At 46.6% G+C, this 24177-nt stretch overlaps 1 protein-coding gene and 1 non-coding gene across 2 annotated transcripts; one reads left to right on the forward strand and one right to left on the reverse strand.

Annotated features, from left to right (window-relative positions):
• Positions 1-749: 749 nt before the first annotated feature.
• LOC125434067 lies at positions 750-851 on the reverse strand. Its single transcript, XR_007244712.1, has one exon. It is a non-coding gene; the product is annotated as a U6 spliceosomal RNA (small nuclear RNA).
• Positions 852-2017: 1166 nt separating this feature from the next.
• On the forward strand, positions 2018-24177 carry R3HDM4 (R3H domain containing 4). Its single transcript, XM_048498032.1, has 8 exons — positions 2018-2170; positions 7425-7579; positions 9225-9343; positions 11589-11712; positions 14491-14576; positions 18914-18999; positions 23045-23100; positions 24005-24177. The coding sequence occupies exons 1-8, from the start codon at positions 2109-2111 to the stop codon at positions 24106-24108; spliced, it is 792 nt and encodes a 263-aa protein (XP_048353989.1). The 5' UTR covers positions 2018-2108; the 3' UTR covers positions 24109-24177.

Consider the following 24177-nt stretch of genomic DNA (forward strand, 5'->3'; position numbering starts at 1 on the left):
GGAGATGTGCAGGGACCACCATTGGACAGTTTGAACTTTTCTTTGTTACAGCAGCGGGAGGCGGGAGCCTCAGGGTATTACTGAAAGGTATAACCATCTGATAGTGGAGATAGCCGGGTGGGGCAGCGAGCCCACCTGGATTTTATGAATGGATGTTATCTGCTTTCTGTTCAGCACCATTGTCGAAGGTTTTCACAGCCAGACTCAACTGGTTGTTGTGGGTTTTCCAGGCTGTATGGATGTGGTCTGGTAGATCTTGTTCCTAACGTTTCACCTGCATCTGTGGCTGGCATCTTCAGAGGTGTATCACAGAGATAAGTGTGCTACATCTATGGCTGGCATCTCTCTGTGATACGCCTCTGAAAATGCCAGCCACACATGCAGATGAAACATTAGGGACAAGATCTACCAGACCACAGCCACCCAGCCCGGAAAACCCACCACAACTAACACAGCAAAGTGTTTAAAGCATTTGGTATATTCATGCGTTTTGCAAAATGCTCTTTTGTGCGTATTTATCTATTTTGCCAAATGGTCTAACCTCGTTGTGTCTCAAATTGCAAAACGTCTAAGCATCTCGATGCCCTCAAAGCATTTGCACATGGATGTAGCACATGGCTTTGCACATGGATGTAGCAGCATAGGACAGGCAGACGCATCAGTGGACCTATATTGCTGGCATTTTGCCAAAGAGACTGGCTGAGACCGGAGGCTGGGGGATGGGGACGGGAACACACACACACACACACACACAGATGGAACGCTTCACGAATTTGCGTGTCATCCTTGTGCAGGGGCCATGCCAATCTTCTCTGTATCGTTCCAATGTTAAACATTTGATAGCAGAGCCAGAAGTGATTTTATTCCACTTCTGGACTCGTTTTGAATAAAGATTAAACAATGTTTTATTTCTGTATTAGATAAGTAGGAGACAACTGTATTAGATAGAAAATAGGATTTATAGTTATCTTTTGTATCCTCTGTATTTGCGTCTGCGTGGAACCTCCTTGGCTCAAGGCAGGAATCCACCCCTGCTCCACCTGGGCCTGTCCCTTTCACTTGTAAAACTCTTGATGGACGCTGACAAAGGGGACCCCGGAAGAAGCACCTCGCCCTGCCTAATCTCGCCAGCAGGCAGATAAGGGGGCCATCGTCATCAAGTTTCGTTTCCCCGACCCCAAGCACCCAAGGGACTCCTTTGTGTTCTTCCCGCCAGTGCATCCGTCATCGCCTCGCCTTCCTCCAGCCGCGAAATCCAAGAAGGGGCTGCCCATCGAACTCTGATTGGTTCCCATGTATTGCAAATGCATGATTGGTTACTGTGTATTCTGTTAATGAATGGTGGTGGGCTGTCCTGGACTCCCCCGGACTCCCGGCGGGAGAAAGGGCTTTTAAGACGTTGTGAGTTGCCGTGGTGCGGAGGTGCTGACACGTAGGTCAGCATCTCAATAAAACCACCTTTTATTTACTATACTCGCTGTGTCGGGTCCCGTTTGTGTTCCCCTGCGCTGCCGAGAGCTGGGTGGTCTGGAGCTATTAAAAGTTACCAGACAGCGCGGTAACACATTCTCTGCATAAAAGTCAATATGCACAAACTTATTTAAAGGCTCGTAAAGGCCAAGTTTTCTGGTTATGGTGCGTGATTTATCCGTGTTAATTTTTGTCCTTTACCAACTAGGAGTTTTTTATACCCGCTTCTATTATTTCCCTCCCTTCTCTTTTTAAATATTTCAACGTTTTCATAAGAAAACTGTCTGATGCGGAATAACCGCTTCGTTATGGCCACGTTGCATTTTATGCAAAACAGGCGCTCTGGGCGCGCGAGGAATCCCCCGGCCAAGGCCCCGCCCAACTGCGCGGGGGAACACCTCCCCCCCTCCGGCACCGGCGCATGACGGCTGCGCAGGCGCGTCAGATGACGAAGCACCACACAGCCCGCCGCTGCTGGGCCTGCAACTGCAAAGCTCCAGCGCCGGAAGGGTTAAGGTCAGGCGGGCAACGAGCCACGCCCCCTGGCGTCAACGCCCCGCCCCTGACCCCACTTCCGGGGGTGGGGCGGCTGCGTGAGCGCCGGGCTTCCCTGCGCGGGCCGGGGCGGCTGCCCGAAGATGGTGGTTCTCAAGGGGAGGGCGGCGGAGGAAGCGGCCGCCCCCCTGGAGCAGCCTCAGGGGTGAGTCGGAGGAGCCCCGGCCGGGGCGGTGGGTGGGCCGCTTGCCCCTTTTCCCTGCTTGCCCCTCCCAAGGAATGGGGCGGTGGCCGGGCAGACTGCTCCTGGGCGCGGAGGCTCCACTTAGGCGGTTTTGTCAGCGTCCCCCCTCCCGCCGCCGTTGTTTTCTGAATATTTTACTATTTTTCGTTATCAAAGCATAAAAAGGGTCTGCTGTTTTACTCAGTGTTCAGTTGAATGTATTTATAATCTTTGGGCAGCTAAGTTGTGTGAGGCTCCTTATTGTTTGTTGTTTTCAGTGTTTTCAGTGCATGTAATCAAGGGTTATTTTTTGGAAATATTTTGTGGATAAGCACAAGATGCAGATCACTAAAGCCAGCGTGTGTTTCCTTTTTAAGAGGAAGTGTCCACGTAAACTTCTCTGGTTATGCATTCTTTATGTGCTTTATAATTAAATAATACGCAACCAGGGCAGTTTAGGTGGATACCTGACCTTTCTCCCAGTGGAGACTCAAAGCAGTTGACTCAAAGCATCATTCTCCATCATTACATCATTACATTTGTTTTATCCTCCCAACGACAATCCTGTGAGGTAGGTTGGCATTGAGAGTGTGTGACCGGGCCAAGGTCACCCAACAAGTTTCCGTGGTAGAGTGGGAACTCAGTTCTGCTATATCCTGGTCTGACTCGAACTGCTGCATCTCACTGGTTAGTCCCTGGCCCTTTTGGTTCCATGTTGCCCTCCCCCCAACAGCCATTCTGGCCAGAAAAATTCCCAGGTGGAGGCAGAATGTAGCCTCCGCACAATTACTCTGGTTTTGCTGTTGAATGGGGTCCAGAGATGGGACTTGGAAAGTCAGGGGTTCAGATGTTGCCCCTGCTACAAACATTCAGTGGCTGGAGTGTAGGTTAGGATCTGAGAGGCCTCGGTCCGGAACCCTCCACCTCACTCTGCCATGGAAGTCACAAACATACTTTGTATCCTTGGGAAGCCTCCATCTGCTTGCCTGCACTTCTCTTCTGTAATATGCGATGATCTAATAATGCATTAGGCAGTTCTTTGTTTGCGTTGCTTCCTAATCAGGTGATGCTGCCCTTGTTGCCTTGAATGGCTTTCTGTTTTTTTAAATTTATACATTTTGTCATCCACCTGGAGTCTTAGTGAGAAAGGTGGGCCATAAATGGAGGCAGTAAATAAATCTAAGGCAAAGTTGGGTCTCTGGAATCCACTAAAGCCTCTGTAGGGAGCAGAGGATTTTAATGCAAGTGGCCTACTTTCCAGGGTTGTCGTTTGAATTGCCCAGTGAATAATTATCCTTCACGATTGTATTACCTTTCTAGAAAGAGATGCCCAGATTTGCTGTTTGACAGCTTGGGATTTTTAAAAAAACCATATGCTGGCAGGGGCTGATGGGAATTGCAGTCCATAACATCTGGAGTGCCAAAGGTTCGCCACCACGGATATAGACTTTTTGTGACCTTGGGTGAATCACAGTTCTTCGGAACTCTCTTAGCCCCACCCACCTCACAGGGTGTTTGTTGTGGGGGGGGGGGAAGGAAGGGAAAGGAGATTGTAAGCCCCTTTGAGTCTCCTTATAGGAGAGATGGGGTGGTGGTAATAAATCCAAACTCTTATTTTTCTATATAGACATGGTCAAAACCATGAAAAATTCTCCCAAGATGGCTGAAGTGGTTATAACACTATCCTGCATTGCAGGGCTGTAGAAAAATATCTGAGATGATTCAATCTAGCATTTGTATAGCATTGTGGAATCCCCGAAGCGCTATGAAGCAGCATCTCTGTTGGGGCGATCAGCTGCCCCCCTCACATGTGGGAAGGGCTGTGACTCGTGGCAGGGCATTTGCATGGCACGTGGAAGGTCTGCAGTTCACTCCCTGGTATTGCCACGTAAAAGATCAAGTAGCAGGTAAAGAGAGAAACTGCTTCTACCAATCAGGGTGGGCCAGTGGTTCCCAACCTTTCTGGTATGGTGACCTATCTGGGACTGGCACAAAGTTCTTTGGCATTCCAGGCAAACTCTGACAAGCATCACACACAGCTGCCCCCACTGTGAATCCCAAACAACTGGCATTCCAACCTAACCCAGCCTTTTCACATGGACGTCACATTCTAGCCTTGGAGTAGCTGCTCTTTCTCCATTCCTCCCTCTAACCCCCCCTCCCCCTTAAGATTATAAGAAACTCACCCTGATAACCATCAGGACATATTTTACTTGATCAACATGTACATGCAGCAAAGGGGGGGGGCGCATATGTATGGAAGATGCTGTTTCCAGGATCAGATCTGGATTTCCAAAGTACCAAGGAGAGCTATTGAAGGACCGGAGTTGGCCATGAGGGAGAGCTGGCCTGCAATCCACTTTCAGAGGCTCCATGACCCTATCTTGGAAACGTGGTTGGAAAACGTGGCAGTGAATGATACTCACCTTGCTGGTTCAGTATGAGGCAGTTTCACATGTGTCTAACAAAGTGTTGCTCCAGAACCTGCTGGGGGGAAAAATGTAGCCAAAGAAAAATAATATTACTGAATTTTCATATTGGTTTGATGTTGTGTTTCCCATTATGCTGCATGTGATGGTGACTTTTCACTGAAAAGCAGAGTTGAACGGCAATATGAACTGATGGCCCTCAACTGAAAGTACAGTAGAGGAACATTCACACACATGAAATTCTTTCATGGATGGAGCAAAACTGGATTGGTGCAGAAGGTTCTTTCTCTTCTGCCTCACAATTGGGATGATTCTGTGGGGGAGAAAAAAGCGAGAAAGAATCCTGAAAGCATCTTGCCGTGTTCCAGGGTTTTGTGGCTGCTGAATAATTTGTATGTATTTTAACATTTGGAAACCTAAGCTGGGTGATTTCTAGTATTTGGACTTTTGCTGAAAAAGAAAACTCTACAGCTGATAAAATTAAATTGGCAAGGCAGGAATGTCTGGCTATAATGTCAGGTTTAAGCACTGGTTTATTTTATATATTATTTATTTATAAGCTGTCTTTCTTCATCTGGTGCTCTAAGCTGATACTGGGTTTGAATGTAGCTGAATACCACCCGGTATAGTAAAGGACTAGATAAAAAAACAGCCCATTAAGTGAAATGAGGCAAGAAGGGATCACCACTGATTGTCCGCCTCAATCAGGGGGTGGCCTTATTGGAGAAATCTGTCCGTCCCTGTGTGAAAGGATGGATCCACATAAAGGAGACACAAGGAACTTCAGCATTCAGACAGCCGTGGAGAACTTTCTGACTTTCCTGAACAGAACTGCTACAGATCTGAAAGTCAATGTTCTACCACACACCCCACCCCCCAAAAAAACCTTCAAAGGGAATATACATTATGACAGCATTGAATTAGGATGCAAAAATTAATTACCACTTTTGTCATCCTGACTTAAGCAGGGATTTGGATTTCCTGCTTACTACCATTTTTAGCAGCTCAACAGGAGCTGCTCTTGACATTCTGGAAACCATTTACTGATGTCAGTTAATTTTCTTATGCTTCAGACATTTTCTTCCTCAGCTAGTGTCTATTTGTCTTACTTAATTGGCCCTTTTGTTTATTTGTCCCCATGAGAGAGAGGCGAAGCTCTGACATTTCTTATCATCCATTACATGTAACAACCTAACACAGTGATGGCGAACCTTTGGCACTCCAGATGTTATGGACTACAATTCCCATCAGCACCTGCCAATTGGCCATGCTGGGAGGGGCTGATGGGAATTGTAGTCTATAACATCTGGAGTGCCAAAGGTTCGCCACCACGGACCTAACACATTCCAGTCTCTGATATAGGGAATCACATCTGAAAGGTTTATGACAGGATTCACTGCCCCCAACAGCCTTTCTCTGCCCCCAGCACCTTTCTTTTCTTTCCCCTTCAGTAATTTCCCCTATAAAAACATGGAATGTGTTATCCCCTTTGTAGCATCTGAAGAAGAAAGCTCATACATACTCCATGCTGGAATAGATGTCTGGTCTTCAAGGCAGGGGTCATGGACGCCTTTGGAATTCTAGCAAGGGTGGGGGGAGGGTGACCACACAAAATGGCCATTATGGGATGTGGAGATGCATGTGCAGACACATAAAGGAAGTGTAGGGAACAAGAGGAATGATTTTAAAAAATATGCTGGGGAAAAGCTGCGTGAGAGGGAATAAAACGGATACTGCAGTGGCTGCTGCTGCCGAAACAAAACTATTTGAATCTATTGTCAAATCTTTCCTGGCCAACCAGAAGCCCTGCTGGACAGGAGCCCCACCTGGACCCACCAGCTTTCCAAAAACACTTGTGAGCACCGGGGACACCTGCTTTAAGGTGTCTGGGCTGTAGTTTTGTTTTTCAGTTTACGTTCTGTTGAAAGCCCTGGTGAGTAAAATGGCCCTTGGTGCTTCTTCAAGATTTCTAAAGTTAGTGTCCCTTCCATCAACTCAGGGAGCCTGTTCTCCAACAGCGGGAGAGACAATGAGGGCTCTGGTTGACACCAGGCAGGCTACCTTAAACAGGATAACTACCAGTAGGTGAGAGCATGAGAACCGGAGTTGGCACCCAGGCGCACATGGGTGGGAGCAGCCCTTCTGATATGTGGGCTTCAGGCTGTGAAGGGCTTCTAGGATATTAAGGATCACCTTGAATTAAGGGAGATACATTCCCTCTTGTTACCCCTGACAGTAATCAGGGAGCTGTGTGTCTGGCCCAGCTGCAGCCCAACATGGAGCACATTGCAGTAACCCAACCGTGAGCTTATCGGCAGGTGTGTCACTATTGACCAGATTGGTTGAGTCTAAGGAAGGGGAGAGGTGGAGAACCAGGGAGGGCAGCTGATCAAAGGCACAGCTGGTGACTCTTGTCAGCCGGCTTTTGAAATATGAATACTGGGCTTTTGATCACTCCCAGGATTTTTCATTGCTCTACTAGTGCTAAGTGCTGCATCTAAGACAGGTGGATCCAGACCCTCTAGCAGGGGGTCTGCAAACCTGTGGCTCTCCAGATATGCATGGACTACAATTCCCATCAGCCCATGCCACCATGGCCAATTGGTCATACTGGCAGGGGCTGATGGGATTTGTAGTCCATGAACATCTGGAGAGCCGCAGGTTGTCGGTCTCCCTGACCAGTGTCGTGTCTGAATTCAGCTTTGGCTTTTTCTACCATAACAGTTTGATGAAAGACAGTAATGCTTTTAAAAAATAAACTGCCAATTAATATTTTTCCTTGTCCGCTTGCTTCTGTCTCGTTGCAGGAGGATTGAAGATTGTCTGCCGCCGCTGACCAGTTCTTCCACCAAGAGATTCTCCCCAGCAAAACGGAAGCAGCATTACATCAACCAGGCCATTCGCAACTCAGACCTCATTCCCAAGGCCAAAGGGCGTAAGAGCCTCCAGCGGCTAGAGAACAGTAAGAGGCTCATGTGTAGGAATTTGTTCCTAATGACAGAAACTCGGAGAATAGTAATTAGTGTCAAGGTTCAATCAGTCCTGCCTCCTGTTTCCAAGAGAGGACAGCCCAGACGTCCCAGTGAGAAGTTCACAAGCAGGACAGTGGCTCTGTCCCTTCCCCTGCGTCTCCTAAGCAACAAGTATGCAGGCGGAGACTCCGGTTGCTCCTAAGGCTCCACGTAGCGGTGGCAAGAATATAAAAGGAGCCATGCTGCATTCGTCCTGCTTGAGTCGGAAGTCAGATGTGAATGCATTTAACTCCTGTTCTTGCCTCCCCGGAACTACCATTCAGATGTAGACTGCCTCTAAACAAAGAGGCTCCCTTTAGCTTGTATGATGAACACAGTTCATGGACCCTGTAAATGTTTCTTTGAAAGCCATCCAATCCAGAACCCATTTCTGCATCTTATGGCAGTGAGTTCCACAGGTTAGATGTGTATCCTCTGAAGGGTATTCAGTCCTGATTCTTTCAGTGGATTCTCTCTCAGCTTTCTCACTCCTGGCAAAAAGCTCTAAAGCTCTCTCATGTTTTCTCCCCCAGGTCATGAATATCCTGAAAATCGGAGCTAAGTTTTCAGAAAGTCAGATGAGTTAGTGAATTGACCTGTTGACTTGTGCTCCCCATTGACTGCCTAGAGCAGGGGTGGCCCAGGCAAGCCAGCAGGGGCTGATGGGAATCCTAGTCCATGAACACCTGGGGCGCCAGAGTTGGAAACCCCTGCTCTAGATCATCTGCCACTGGCCTCCGGAACAGTCTCCCACTTGCCCAAGGCTTCCTGCCCATTGACTCTTTCCTGCCATTTTTCTTCATTTCTTCAAACATAAGTACAGACAGATTTTGAGAGTTTATGAAAGAAAATAAAAATAGGGCCCTTCCTGTGCCTTGGACTGTCTGAGGCGACTAAAAACTAGTTATTTGGCCAAATAAGTGCTATGTCCTCTGGCACAGATTTATGACGGCATTAACTTTTATGAACCGGGACCTACTCACAGGATGCATCTAGAAAGGTGTCTGTGGTGGCAATCTGTTTCGTCAGTGGCTCCCCAACCTTTTTAAGCCGGTGGCCTCCTCTGGAATTCTGGCACGGTGTGGTGGATGTAGCTGCAAAATGGCTGCTGTTGCTTTCAGTCACATACTAAAGATTTTTGTGCTTGTGGTAGCAGTTTTTAAAAATCAGCACAGCCAACCAAACCTCCAGTCTGAAGCTTCCCTGGGCTAAAATCCCTCCTGGCCCCACCCACTTTCTAAAACCATTTGGCAAGCTCTCGGAAAGTCTTGGCAGGCTCCGTGGTGCCCTTGGGCGCCACACTGGGGGCCATGCATTTAGCCTTTAAGGTGCCGGAAGATTCTTACTCAGTTGCCATAAAGGCAGCGACTCCTCTGTCGCCACCAGGGTTTCAGTGTCCAGCCTCCGAGTGGCGTCTGCCTTTGTACTTGGGGCCATCCTGCTGGGGCAGATATACAGCCCACCTGCCAGGTTAGGGGATGCATCCGTTTCCCTGCATCCATGGGTCTGGAAACAGCTCCTGGATTTCTCTCTGCAAAGAATTCAAAGTCAGTGTTTCTTTGTCTGACTTTGTATATTTTTTTCTTTTGTCCTCAGCCCGATATCTAATGTCTCTTCTGGAACAAGACGATTATGCCCCAGAAGAGGGGGAAATGGCCCACTCAGCTGCCCCGAGCATTTTCTCCGAAGCATGCAACAATGAGTCATATATGGTGGTATGTGTGCTCTGTCACTGCTGCATTTCAGATCCACCAGCAGGAAGCCCCCTCCCCTGTTTTAGAGCTGATTTGCTTCCTGCTAGTTTGCTTGCTGCAAAGGTGACCGTCTCTGAGACCTGAGTGTGCCACGTGAAAGCACGGCTCCCTGCAGCCTCAAATAGGTTGGGCACCCCTGGTTTAATTGTTCAGTAGTTTTACTAACTTGGGCAGGTCACGAGCTCTCAATTCCTGTTCACGGTTGCTCTTCAGGATGAGATGCACGAGGTAGTGACTCTGATGTGGTGCGCACTCCAAGTTCTGGTGGTTGTTGAAAATGATTGTGATAACCCAGAGCCGTTCAGGAAGCGACGTGGGGTGCCAGATTCCAGCTCTTCATATCACAATGGAGGGAGAATTTCTGGCAACAGTAATACACCTTCTGGCTTCCTTTGTTGGAAGACTTGAAGCGTGACCGGCAGTTGGATGACTCAGCAGTGGATGAAGTCACTGCTAAAGTGTATTTAGTCACTCCTGCTGCTTCCTGCTTATCCACTTTTCTTTAGTCCTACTTGGTTTTCAAGGGCCCCAGACAAGGGTGAATATTGTCTTGTTCTTTTTAAAATGCCAAACAGCCTAGATATTCTGTTTTCACAGATTTGCAGCCAGAGATGTTGTTTTTCTTATAAACACATTCATCAGAGACTTCTAGCCATGGTGACTGAAGGGAGCCTCCACAGTCAGAGGCAGTCAACCAGTCTGGGAGGCAACATGATGGGGGTTACCTTGATGCCCTTATTGGTCCTCCCTCAGTCTGGATGGCTTCTGAGAGACAGCGTGCTGGCCTAGATGGACCACTGACCTAATCTAGCGGGGTCATCTTTTATTGCTGTCACATTATATACTGCTTACTTGCATTAATATTAAAATACAAAAATTTGATTTTATTGCTTTACTAGTTTTACTACTGTGTTGTCAGTTATTTCAAACATAAAGTGTGGGGAATCGACTAATAAATGGCATACGTTAAAAACAATAGTAAATTGATAACATAGTTAACTAGTAATCATTATAGTACCTGGTATACTAATAGTAAACTGAAGCCTCAGATGGCCCAGGCCAGCCACAGTCTCATCAGATCTTCAAAAACAGCTAGCAGGATCAGCCCTGGTTAGTATTTGGAAGGGAGACCACCAAGTTGGAAGTCCAGGGTCCCTCTGCAGAGGCAGGCAGTGGCAAACTACCTCCATACATCTCTTGTCTTCAAAGCCCCATGAGGGGTTGCCATAAGTTGGCAACTTGGTGGCACTTTCAGCTGCCATTAATATTTAAAATAGTAATACACGAAAAATGATTTTAAAAATAATAAAACTTAGTTCTACCTTAATACTTCAGAGTTTTAAGCAGTCTTGAAACTTGTTCATTAGGATAGTGGGACCCCCCCCCCCCCAGCTGCTTAAAAAATAATGAGGGTTTCGCTCCAATCCTTTGCATTCAAAAAAACAAGGCCTGGTTCACAAAGGTAGGAGAAGCATGAAGTGGTAGAATAGATGGCATCACTTCAAGCAGCTCCTGGTGGATCCCAGCTTGAATTGAAAAAAATCCCTGCAAATAGAGAACTAGCCTAGAAATAGGACTTGGTCTGCTGGCTTTCTATTTGCAAGGAGTGCTTAGTGTGAGGGTGCATTCTGACAGATCCTCTGACTACCGGCAGCCATTTGGATCCTCTCGCAGAATTCTAATGGGTCGGTATGTTTTCTTCAGTTGTTGATAACACAGCTCTGGGGAGTTTGCCCACACCAGAGAAACCCTGCATCCCAACAGCATGCAGCAGCAGCAGCAGCAGCAAAGTGTCATTACAAGCTGGAAATAAAGCAGTGTATCACATTTTTTGCAGTGACGTGCTGCTGCCTGTTTGTCTGGTACAAACAGCGTTAACCAGCCATAATGCTGTTCCAATTAAAACAGGGAAAACATGAAAACAAACAGCAACAGGGTGCCATTTTTTTAAAAAAACACACCACAATTACAGGCCAAAAGCAGCAGAAATCAATCATAACTCAGCTTCCTTTAAATCTTGAGGCCATCTTTTTTAAAAATTTAAGCTGGACAAATAAAAACACTGCAGCCCAGTGTGTAGGAATGAAAGAAGGGGATTCTGACAGTGGCAGTCTGCATTAATATTACGAGGACCGCTGATCAGCAGGGTGATGAGCAGTGGGGGGAGGGGGGTTGCATTCCATGAAATGCCATATCTGTTGGCTAGATCTGGAACGATTTCGTGAACCGGTCTGGTGAAGAGCAAGAGCGACTCCTCTCGTATTTGGAGGAAAAAGCCACAAAGAAGCAAAGAAACAAGTTGCCAGATGGAGCCGAGGATAACTGGAAAGGTACGGAGATGGGGTGTGTGTGTGTGTGTGTAATGACCCCAGGTGCACCTGCTGCTCTGTGCATTTCTTTTTTAAGGAAGGGGCACAGCCATAGTTGGGAGGGGCTGTGTGCTGAATGCCAGAAATGTTATTTTTCCTTTATTACAATCACACAAAAGGACACAAGGAGACATGATATTATAAAGACCAGTTTTATGTGTCTGCAGAAGGTCATTCTCTGATGCTACTCTTCTACAAAAAGGAGATTCTGCACCCAGGAATTCCCCAGGGTTGTCAATAACATACAGCCCATCAAATCAGAAGTAAAACCATTTTAAGTCCTGTAGGGCATGAGAAAAGGCAAAGTAGAAGCTTTAAATAAAGTTTTCACCCTCCCATTTTTGGAATGCACCACCTAATTCCAACCCACAGTGAATCACAGAATCATACAGACCCAAGGGCCATCCAGTCCAACCCCCTGCAATGCAGGAACACACAATGAAAGCACTCCCGATGGATGGCCATCCAGCCTCTCTTTAAAAACCTCCAAAGAAGGAGACTCCACCACTCTCCGAGGAACAGCCCTGACTGTCAGGAAGTTTTTCCTGATGTTTAGATGGAATCTCTTTTCCTTCACTTTGAACCCATCACTCCTGGTTCTAGTCTCTGCAGCAGCAGAAAACAACCTTGCTCCCTCACCAGCATGACATCTCTTCAAAAGGATACCACCGCCTTCTCAATAAAGTGTTTTAGTGTTTGTACCCTTCTTTAAACTGTGAGAGGTAAATGATTGGGGTGCAAAACATGCTCAGCTTTGGTTTGGTTTGCAAGGGTCGACTTCATGGGATCTTGAGCACAAAGGCTGACTAATCTGGACAGAGATAAAAAGGGACCTTGATCAGAACAGAGGTGTAGCCAGGGAAAATGGAGCCCGGTGCAAAATCTTGAGTTTTGCTGCCCCCCTCCCCCCCCCATGTTTGTTTCTGTTTTTTGTATTTTTTAGTGTTTTTTCAGTTTTTGGCCTGCAGGGAGTACAGTTTTTAGGCTAACAGCATCAAAATTTCAGGGTATCTTTAGGAGAATCTCCTTATGATACCAGCTATGCTTGGTAAAGTTTGGTTTAGGTGGCCCAAAGTTATGGACTCTCAAAGATGTAGCCCCCATCTTCTATTAGCTCCCATTGGAAACAATGGGGGATGGGGGCACCCCCTTTGAGAGTCAATAACTTTGGACCCCCTGAACCAAACCTCACCTAACTTGGGTGGTATCATCAGGAGAGTCCCCAGAAAACTCCCTGAAATTTTGGTGCTGCTAATCTAAAAACTGCGCCCCCTGCACAGCAAAAACTAAAAAATACAAAAAACCTGAAAATTTTGCCCCCCCCCCCCCCCCAGTGTGCATCCGGTGCAACGCGCACCCCCGGCCCTCTGGTAGCTATGCCTCTGGATCAGAAGCATGTGGAATACCTACTGTTGGCTGGTTTCTGGTGAAAATCTGAACCCTGGGTGGTTGCTCTGATTCTTGCAAATGGTCTTCATTGCTCTGATTCGGCAAGACAGCTTCAGACATGCATTAGATGGAGGTCTGTCAGAGCAGATTAATCATGTGAGCTAAGTGGAAAATCCATATGCAGAGGCAGTCTACCTCTGGGTTCCAGACGTAGGATAAATGGAACAGGTGGTCATCCTGTGCGGCAGGTGCATTTGCAGCAACAGTGAGACTAACGTGGGGAATTTTGACTGCAGATACCTTATTGGCAGTGAACACCTGTAGTTCTTCTTCACTGAACTGCCACTCATGTGGCCACAAAGATGCAAGCAACATCTGATAGCTGAAGACAGGGCCCCCCAACATGGTGCCATGGATGCCTGTCAGGGGGATGTTATCTGGGTGATTAAGACGCATTCCTAATTCTATGTAACTGATTGAAATAACAAACCAATGCTGCTCTTCTATATATATACGTAACCAGCCTGCTATATGGAACTACTTCTATCTGTGCATTCTTTCCTTGATCATTATTTTATGGCTTCACACACTTGGTGGACAACTAGGCTTCCCCCGGTACCTCTGTCCCATGAGAAAAGAATTACATCCATTATCTCATAGGGCAGGAAGCCAGGTGACTCTCTCACTGCATGCTGCCAACATTGGGGTGCCTCAGCTCACAAATTCTTGGGGAACAGAGGAGGAATTCCAGCAGGGAATAAAGGGGGTCTGGGAATGCCAGGTTTGCCAGAACTGGCTTTCGCCAAGTATGGTGCTTCAGTATCTCATCAGTAAACGCTACTGATTGATACTTCGGAGTCTGTTTATTGGCTCAAGGTTCCGAGACCTAACAATACCATCGCACCTTTTCTGGCCCCTGCCAAGTGTTTTTAGAAAGTGAGCAGGTCTAGGCAGCGCTTTTGCCCAGCCAGGCTTCTGAATCACTATGTTTAATGTTGCTTTGGCAAGTACCTTCTCTAGGAATTAAGTTAAACTGTGGCTGACTCTGCCTCCTGTGTCGGCCATTTTGTTGCTGTGCTCACCATGCCGTCTTAGAATTCCAGATGTGCCTGCAGACTCAAAAAGGTTGGAAACCCAAGGTTTCAATCATCACCCGATGTCTAATTTGTATATCTGTGCGGTGCCTCTGCTCCACTTTTTGACACCCTTGTTTGCACTTCTTGAAGTGCACGGTTGCTCGCGCGATAGGGGCACAGAGAATGGTTTGTCTTTAGCTTGACTGTCATCAATCTGTGCGATGGCTCGCTGTTCAACAGAAAGGACAATATTATTTTTTCTTCCCTTATGCAGAACATCCTGCATATACACCCAAAGAATGTTTCCAACGCATCAGCCGACGTCTGCGCATGACACTGAAGCGTGGCCGGATCCCCATGGTATGTTCCCAGGCTAGGGTTAGGGTTAGGGGGTGGAGTGAGAAGAAACATTTGTATCAAGAGAGGGGATTGTGTTAGGTTAGTTGGAATCATAGAATCGTAGAGCTGGAAGAGACCACCAAAGCCATCCATTCTAATAAGAACATAAGAACTAGCCTGCTGGATCAGACCAGAGTACATCTAGTCCAGCACTCTGCTACTCGCAGTGGCCCACCAGGTGCCTTTGGGAGCTCACATGCAGGATGTGAAAGCAATGGCCTTCTGCGGCTGTTGCTCCCGAGCACCTGGTCTGTTAAGGCATTTGCAATCTCAGATCAAAGAGGATCAAGATTGGTAGCCATAAATCGACTTCTCCTCCATAAATCTATCCAAGCCCCTTTTAAAGCTATCCAGGTTAGTGGCCATCACCACCTCCTGTGGCAGCATATTCCAAACACCAATCACACGTTGCGTGAAGAAGTGTTTCCTTTTATTAGTCCTAATTCTTCCCCCCAGCATTTTCAATGAATGCCCCCTGGTTCTAGTATTGTGAGAAAGAGAGAAAAATTTCTCTCAGTCAACATTTTCTACCCCATGCATAATTTTATAGACTTCAATCATATCCCCCCTCAGACGTCTCCCCTCCGAACTAAAGAGTCCCAAACGCTGCAGCCTCTCCTCATAAGGAAGGTGCTCCAATCCCTCAATCATCCTTGTTGCCCTTCTCTGCACTTTTTCTATCTCTTCAATATCCTTTTTGAGATGTGGCGACCAGAACTGAACACAGTACTCCAAGTGCGGTCGCACCACTGCTTTATATAAGGGCATGACAATCTTTGCAGTTTTATTATCCATTCCTTTCCTAATCATCCCCAGCATAGAGCTTGCCTTTTTCAGAGCTGCCATGCATTGAGTTGACATTCCCATGGAACTATCAACTAAGACGCCCAAATCCCTTTCCTGGTCTGTGACTGATAGCACTGACCCTTGTAGCGTGTATGTGAAGCTTGAATTTTTTGCCCCTGTATGCATCACTTTACATTTTGCTACATTGAACTGCATTTGCCATTTCTTAGCCCACCCACCTAATTTATCAAGGTCCGCTTGGAGCTCTTCGCAATCCTTTGTGGTTCTCACCACCTTACATAGTTTGGTATCATCCGCAAACTTGGCCACCACTCTACCCACCCCTACTTCCAGGTCATTTATGAATAGGTTAAAGAGCACTGGTCCCAAAACGGATCCTTGGGGGACACCACTCCCTACATCTCTCCATTGTGAGAACTTCCCATTTACACCCACCCTTTGCTTCCTGTTTCTCAACCAGTTTTGAATCCATAGGAGGACTTCCCCTCTTATTCCTTCATTGCTGAGTTTTTTCAATAGTCTCTGGTGAGGAACTTTGTCAAAAGCCTTTTGGAAATCCAAGTAGACAATGTCCACTGGTTCCCCCTTATCCACATGCCTGTTTACACCCTCAAAGAACTCTAGTAAGTTTGTAAGGCAGGACTTGCCTCTGCAAAAGCCATGCTGACTCTTCCTCAGCAGGACTTGCTTTTCTGCATGTTTAATAATTTTATCTTTAATGATAGATTCTACTAATTTACCAGGAACAGATGTCAAACTGACTGGCCTGTAATTTCCTGGGTCCCCCCTAGATCCTTTCTTAAAGACTGGTGTGACATTGGCCATCTTCAAGTCTTCAGGGATGGAGGCAGATTTCAGGGATAAGATTTCAGGGATAAGTTACCATGCAGGGACACCCAATCAAAGTACTCTGGACAGAAAGGAAACTCCTCCACACCCCTTACAGAGTTCTTCCTAATGTTTAGGTGGAATCTCTTTTTCTGTACCTTTAATCCATTCAGCAGAAAACAAGCTTGCTTTCTCTTCAACATGACATCCCTTCGAATACACAGCTATCACGTCACCCCTTAACCTTTTCTTCTCCAGACTATACATACCCAGCTGCCTAAGTTTCTCCTTGTAGTGCATGTATTTCAGACCTTTAACCATTTTGGCTGTCCTCATCTGGACCCGTTCCAGCTTGTCAGTATATTTCTTGAATTGGACTTCCCAGAACTGGACACAGGGTTCCAGGTGAGGTCTGACCAACAGAGGCGGAGTAAGGGAGAACTGTGCCCAGGGCAAATGTGCGCCCTGCACCTCTACTGCAGTGCCCCCCACCCTGGAGCACCCCGTCACGCCCCCGCTGTGTTGCACATTCAGGGCGTTGCCCCCCTCCCGCCCTATTGGTGCTACGCCACTGCTGCCCAATGCAGAATAGAGAGGTGCTATTACGTCCCTCGATCTAGACACTATACATCTTTTGATATAGCCCAGAGTCGCATTGGCTTTCGTAGCTGCCGCATCACACTGCTGACTCATGTTCAGTTTGTGGTCTTCTAAGACTCCCAGATCCCTTTTACATGTACTGTTGTTTAGCCAATTGTCCTCCATCTTGTATCTGTGCTTTTCATTTTTTGTCCCTAAGTGTAATATCTTACTGCTCTATTGAAGTGCATTTTGTTAGTTTTGGCCCAGTTCTCTAATTTGTCCGAGTCATTTTGAATTCTGACCCTGTCCTCTCAGGTATGAGATACCCTACCTAATTTGGTGTCATCTGCAAATTTGATTAGTGTTTTTATAAATCTCCTTAGCAGAAAAATCTTAAATTAAAAAAAGGAGAAAGTTAAATAAAGTTTTAAAATGTTGAGCTCTCAGGAGAGTATCTCGCAAGGCCTTGGCAGCTGTTCCAGATTATTTAGGCAACTAGTGACAGCATCACCAGTGTTGCCTCTGATTGCTTAGGTAAGACAAAATGGCTGTCTCAGTTTCTTCCTGAGACATGATGTGAAGTAGAGGGAACGAAAGAGCAGGCAGCCAAAAACAAAAAGTCGGGGTTGAGTGGAGGAAACAGAGTTAGTTGGGAAAGAGCAGTGGCGAACTGCCCATGGGGACAGGTGGGGTCAAATGACCCCAGGTGCAATGGGGGCCAAAATCGCCCTCCACCCCCTCCTCCCCCACACCGACCTGGCTCAGAAGAGCTGGGTCCGCATGGGGGAGGTGCCTAAAGGCAGAGCTGGCCTGCTGCCGCGGCACCCATCCATACCGCCTCCTTCCCTCCCCTGGCCCTGTGAGGTGGGGCTCTGGGGTGCTGCCAGCCTGCTGCCGCTGCAGTTCCCATCCAAGCCAACTTGAGGTCAATATTGGTTGCTTAGGAATTAGATGTGTGAGGGTATTGGTGAGAACTGAGAATTGTCTTCCAGTTGTCACTGGGTAAAACGTCTTGTTGGAGAGGTCACGTTCTCTTAAGTAAGAAAATTATCATTGGGAGATGATAATTTTAAATGGAAATGGGGAAAGATGCTGTGGATTCAAATTTCAGATAATGACGTTTAAGTAATGGCCCAATGAGAATACTGGACCTCGAACAGATGTCTTTCTTGTGATTTTATTGGATGAGCAAGATTCCCCAAAATCAACAGCAGTGTTTTATTGGGCATGTTGCTAGGATAGAGTGGGTTTCTCAGCATTGGTGAAATGGCTAGAATGTTGTTCTAGGTTCTGGGAGACCCAGGTTTGAATCCCTGCTCCACCATAGGAGCTTGCTGCGTTTCCTTGGGCCAGTCCTACATTCTCAGCCTAGCCTACCTCACAGGGTTGTGAAGATAAAATGGATGACAAGGGAATTACATATGCCGTTTTGCATCCCTTTTGGGGAGAAAGGTGGGGTATAAATGAAGCATTGTAAATAAGTGTTAGGGTTAGAGGTGTAGAATGCCTGATCCAATCTGGAAATAAAAGTTTGCTGTGAGCCCTGGAGTCACCACCTATCTGTTCTGTGAGAGGCGGAACGGGACGCCAGGCATAGAACGTTGTCCCAAAGAATGGGCAGGTTCGCGTGGATGCAGAAGGTGTGGAGCTGAGGGGCTCTAGCTCTGGGACGTTCTGTTGATCTGAGAGCAGTATCCAAGATGCCAGCCAGCGTGGTGTGGTGGTTAAGAGCAGGTGGATTCTAATCTGAGAACCGGGTTTGATTCCCCACTCCACCTGAGTGGCAGAGGCTTATCTGGTGAACCAGATATGTTTCCTGCTGGGTGACCTTGGGCTAGTCACAGTTCTTCAGAACTCTCTCAGCCCCACCGACCTCACCAGGTGTCTGTTGTGGGGAGAGGAAGGGTAAGGAGCTTGTAAGCCACCTTGAGTCTCCTCACAGGGAAGAAAAGTGGGATATAAATCCAAACTCTTCAAACTCTCTTCTTCTCTCCCCTGAAGTCTGCCTCATCTAAGGTTTCCCTTGGTGTTTTGAACATGTGTGTGATCTTGCTTAAAGGCATTTTTTCTTACCTTTGTAGGGGACTCTGGAGTGTCTGGAAGAGGAGATACTGGCCTTTTTTTCTGTGAGCCCACGCTCCGTCTACACAGCAATGATGGATAATAGGTAACTCCAGCTTCCGTGCGAGTGGTGGGCCCCCTTGGGTTAGTCTTGAGCCGCCAACAACTTGCTTGTGGTTTCTTGGCTTAGACTGCAGTCGGCTCCCATTGCCACCCACTGGCACCCCCACATTTAAGACTTTGTTTGCTGGCGTTCCCTGCAGAGTGCCCTCATGCTGAGAGCCACTGTGAGGTGGAGCGTCAGGCTGGGATCTGGGCCTCCACTCTGCCCTGCCAGCCTGCTAGGTGACTTCGGGCCCTGTGGAGAAAGAACTTGCATTGACTTAACTGTAACTGTATCAGTTTTTTCTGTAATTCTTATTTATGTTTTTAAAGTGTTAATTACCTTTGGCTCTTTTCCAGCTAGCCGGTTCTAAGGTGGAATAACAATCGGCTGAAGGTCATCAACAGCTGTGTGAAATTGTTAATTGGTGAAGTTTTAAAGAATGTTGACCTGCGTATTCATGGGGTATAATGATATTATCAACGGCTCCTTTTAATTAATTTCACTCCTGATTGGTTGAAGGGAGATTACTGATTAGTAGTTTTATAAAAGGAAATATTTGCCTTTTTTTAAAGAGAGGAAAAGGAGTTGATATGTAAGCAGAGTGATAGTAGTTCAGTAGAGCAATTTGTAATATATTATCAAGCTTGCCTGCTGTGTATCTTAAGCACTATTAAGACGCTGTGCCGGTCCTTGGGCGGGAAACAAATGCACGCAGGCGCAGGCTGCCACGCACTCCGGTGCACCTCCTGCTAGACTGCTTCAAGTTCTGCGCACTACTGCTGAGAGGAGGGGCATAACTAAGGCAAAAATCACGTGGCAAAATCACCAATGAGTAACCCCCTCTCGGCCCACACAAATAATTAGTAACCTACTCTCAGGAACCTGTGAGAACCTGCTGGATCCCACCTCTGATCAAAATCCTAATCCACGCAAAAAGGGGACTGTTGAATCTTCCTTGACAGGCCCCTTAGACACTCTCATCCTAATCTGCCTTACAGGGTTGTTGTGTGGATAAAATGGAAGTACAGAGAATGATTTAAGCTGCGTAGCATTCCCTCCAGGAAGAAAGCAGGCTAGACATGAAGTAAATAAATAAGTTGGCTCTGACCAATCAAGCGGCTTATGTAGCCTGCAAATGTCGTTTGATGTTTATAATTGAGTCACATCCAATAGGGTATTTTGGGAGGGGGCATGATCTTGGATCTTGCAAGGTGCTCTTGAACATAACAAACGCTTCCTGCAGATATGATGGGAAGATGGGTAGAGGTCAAACATCTCCAATTCATGGCATCTCACCCCCATTATTGATTTTGGGAGTAGGTCACCCAATAAGGAAAACTCAGGGCAGACAAAAGGACCCCCCGCCCCCATAGCACACAATGGAACAATTAATTTGGGGAGTTGTTGTATTAGGATATAGTGGTGGGCACTCTCTTAGCTTTTAAAAGAGGAGAGGTCCATCCTTGGCTAATTAGTCATGATGTCTGAGTGGAACTTCCATGGTCAGAAGTAGTGTATCTCTGAATACTGATATCGGGTGGGGGATAGCAGCAGGAGGTTGTAGTCTCTCTGTCTATCTAGGCTCTCAGGAGCTCCAGGTGTTCAGTTTTTCAATTGAGGGCTTCCAAGGATCCCACAAGAAACGAAGTGAAGCTAACTTTTGACAATCAAATTTTATTTACTACTTTGTGTTTTTATATTGCTCGATTCAAGTATTCAGAATGTTTGAAGCAGGACTTCCTCTGCCCGTGCTTGGCTTGGTTTTTGACACTGTGTGATGGGGATTCAAATCCCAGGGGTGCCTAGAACATAAGAACATAAGAATATAAGAACAAGCCAGCTGGATCAGACCAGAGTCCATCTAGTTCAGCTCTCTGCTACTCGCAGTGGCCCACCAGGTGCCTTTGGGAGCTCACATGCAGGATGTGAAAGCAGTGGCCTTCTGCGGCTGTTGCTCCCGAGCACCTGGTCTGTTAAGGCATTTGCAATCTCAGATCAAAGAGGATCAAGATTGGTAGCCATAAATCGACTTCTCCTCCATAAATCTATCCAAGCCCCTTTTAAAGCTATCCAGGCTAGTGGCCATCACCACCTCCTGTGGCAGCATATTCCAAACACCAATCACACGTTGCGTGAAGAAGTGTTTCCTTTATTAGTCCTAATTCTTCCCCCCAGCATTTTCAATGAATGCCCCCTGGTTCTAGTATTGTGAGAAAGAGAAAAATTTCTCTCAGTCAACATTTTCTACCCCATGCATAATTTTATAGACTTCAATCATATCCCCCCTCAGACGTCTCCTCTCCAAACTAAAAAAAAAAAGGAGTCCCCAAACGGCTTGCACGGCCTCTCCTCGCATAAGGAAAGGTGCTCCAATCCCCACCTCAATCATCCCTCGTTGCCCTCTCTCTGCACTTTCTTTCTATCTCTTCAATATCCTTTTTGAGATGTGGCGACCAGAACTTGAACACAAGTACTCCAAGTGCGGTCGCACCACTGCTTTATATAAGGGCATGACAATCTTTGCAGTTTTATTATCCATTCCTTTTCTAATGATCCCCAGCATAGAGTTTGCCTTTTTCAGAGCTGCCATGCATTGAGTTGACATTCCCATGGAACTATCAACTGAGACGCCCAAATCCCTTTCCTGGTCTGTGACTGAAGTAGCACCCTGAGACCCTTGTAAGCGTGTAATCAGTGAAGCTTGAATTTTTTGCCCCTGTATGCATCACTCTTACATTCCTTGCTACATTGAACTGCATTTTGCCATTTCTTAGCTCCACCCACCTGAATTTATCAAAGGTCCGGCTTGGGAGCTCTTACGCCGAAATCCCTTTTGTGGTTCTCCACCACCCCTACATGAATTTGGTTGCTCGTCACTCTGCAAACTTGGCCACCACGCTACCCACCCCTACTTCCAGGTCACATTTTATGAATAGGTTAAAGAGCACTGGTCCCCAGAAACCTTAGATCCTTGCCCAAGGACACCACTCCCTACAACTCCCCCATTGTGAGAACTTCTCCCATTTATACCCACTCCTTTGTTTCCTGTTTCTCAACCAGTTTTTAATCCATAGGAGGACTTCCCCTTTTATTCCTTCATTGCTGAGTTTTCTCAACAGTCTCTGATGAGGAACTTTGTCAGAAGCTCTTCTTTTTTTTTGGAAATCCGCTAAGGTAGACAATGTCCACTGGTTCCCCCTTTATCCACACATGCCTGTTTACACCCTCAAAAAGAACTCTGAAGTAAGTCTGTGGTAAAGGCAGGACTTGCTCTCTGCAAAAGCCATGCTGACCCCATTTTAACTTCCTCAGCTTAGGTCTTGCTTTTTCTACATGTTTTATAATTTTATCTTTAATGATAGATTCATACTAATTTTACCAGGAACAGATGTCAAAGTGACTGGCCTGTAATTTCCTGGGTCCCCCCTAGATCCTTTCTTAAGAATTGGTGTGACATTGGCCATCTTCCAGTATTCAGGGATGGAGGCAGATTTCAGGGATAAGTTGCATATTAAAGGGAGAAGATCAGCAATTTCATGCTTGAGCTCTTTAAGAACTCTTGGATGAATGCAATCTGGGCCAGGGGATTTGGTAGCATTTAGTTTATCAATGGCTGCCAGAACTTCTTCCTTTTCTACCACTATCTTCGCTAGTTCCTCAGATTCGCCTCTTAATGGAAATGGAAGACAGGAGGAATTGGGATTCTGGGTCTGCCAGCTTTTGGAGGTGGGCTGCAAGGAATCTTTCCCCCTTTTCACACCCTCTCCAGGTGCCTTCATCACCTTCGGCTTTCTTCCACAGCCAATGAGGACTAGAAACTGTGCTTTTTTAAAAAAAGGAATACAAAAGGAACGCATGCTTTAAAGGGTTATGGAAGAGGTCTGGATGTGAGAACCTTCTTTTCCTCACTGCTGACCGTTCCATGAAGGGACAGAGTGGACAGTTGCTGGCTTGTGTGTTGCTGCAGAGCACGGTTTCAGTGTGCCCCTCAGCGGCAGGCCAGAAATGCATCTTCACTGACGACTGTGTCTTTGTTTTCTTGCAGTTTCAAACGGCTGTTGCTTCACGCCCTCTGCCAGTACATGGATCTTGCCTCTGCCAGTGAGAATGATTTTTTTCAAATGTATATCTGCCACTGTGTGAAAGAGTTTCTGTTTCTCCCCGTGAAGCCTCTCTCTTTTTCTACGTCACCTTCATTTTCTAATCTGATTTTGAAAACCTCATCATGATCTTCCCGTTTGCAAATTCTGCTTTTCTGGAAGAAGTAGGGGAAGGATCAAAAGGTCACAGATTCCTAATTTAAATTTAAGAACCTGGCAGGTGGAAGGGCTCTGTTTCCAGAACCATAGTTTGAATGCCCTGGAAGACTTGTGTTGTTTTGGAGTAGCCCTTTCCTCCTCCTCTTTGTTTGCATTGCCCTGAAATTCTTGTCCTAGGACAGGGGTGTCCAAATCAGTGCTTCAGATGTTCATGGACTACAATTCCCATCAGCCCCTGCCAATTGGCCATGCCAGCAGGGGCTGATGGGAATTGTAGTCCATGAACATCTGAAGCGCCAGAGTTGGACACCCCTGTCTTAGGATAAGGTTGTCTGAGTATGTGCAGAATAACTTTCCCTTCAAAGTAAGTGCTGTGGCCGTTTTGCTGATAAGGGGGCAGATTTTCCAGATAAGAAGTGTAAACATGTGTAAGAATGACTTCTTAAGCCCCACAAACCCTCCTCTAAGAGGCTAACTTCTTGAACCCTAATTTCTTGGCACAATCAGAAAATGTACCAGAACTGGAAAGCTGGCATTGTCTGCAGTGTTTTCTTTTTTTTAAAAAAGAGAGAGCACACTTGCAGGAGTTTGGTCGGGGGAAAACTGAAATCAAGTAGAATTATTTTTTTAAAGACACACATGCTTGGAGCATAATCCGCAATCTCTCAACGCGCTCACAGACCTGCGACTGAGCTGCAGCTGTCAACCGGAGCACCAGTCTTAACGTTTGAAACCTTTCCCTCCAGGTTCCAGCAGTGAAGGGAAGCGACAGATGACTGTCAGCAACAAGCGGACCATCTTTCTCCCGCCGGCCCTCCTGCTTTCGGATTACCTGGAGCAAATGAGCTGATGGAGGCTTGGAGAAGATGACCCCTCTTCTGTCGGCTGTTTTTTAATATTTAAAAGAGAAATTAACGTG

Source organism: Sphaerodactylus townsendi, linkage group LG05 (genome assembly GCF_021028975.2).
Source record: "Sphaerodactylus townsendi isolate TG3544 linkage group LG05, MPM_Stown_v2.3, whole genome shotgun sequence".
Classification (NCBI taxonomy): Eukaryota; Metazoa; Chordata; class Lepidosauria; order Squamata; family Sphaerodactylidae; genus Sphaerodactylus; species Sphaerodactylus townsendi.

Bases quoted from the DNA above. Each gene is read 5' to 3' on its own strand.
- R3HDM4 (XM_048498032.1), top strand. From the start codon at position 2,109: ATGGTGGTTCTCAAGGGGAGGGCGGCGGAGGAAGCGGCCGCCCCCCTG. The intron at 7,580-9,224 runs GTAAGAGGCTCA...TTTTGTCCTCAG, and splicing joins CCTCCAGCGGCTAGAGAACA to CCCGATATCTAATGTCTCTT. The intron at 19,000-23,044 runs GTAACTCCAGCT...GTTTTCTTGCAG, and splicing joins ACAGCAATGATGGATAATAG to TTTCAAACGGCTGTTGCTTC.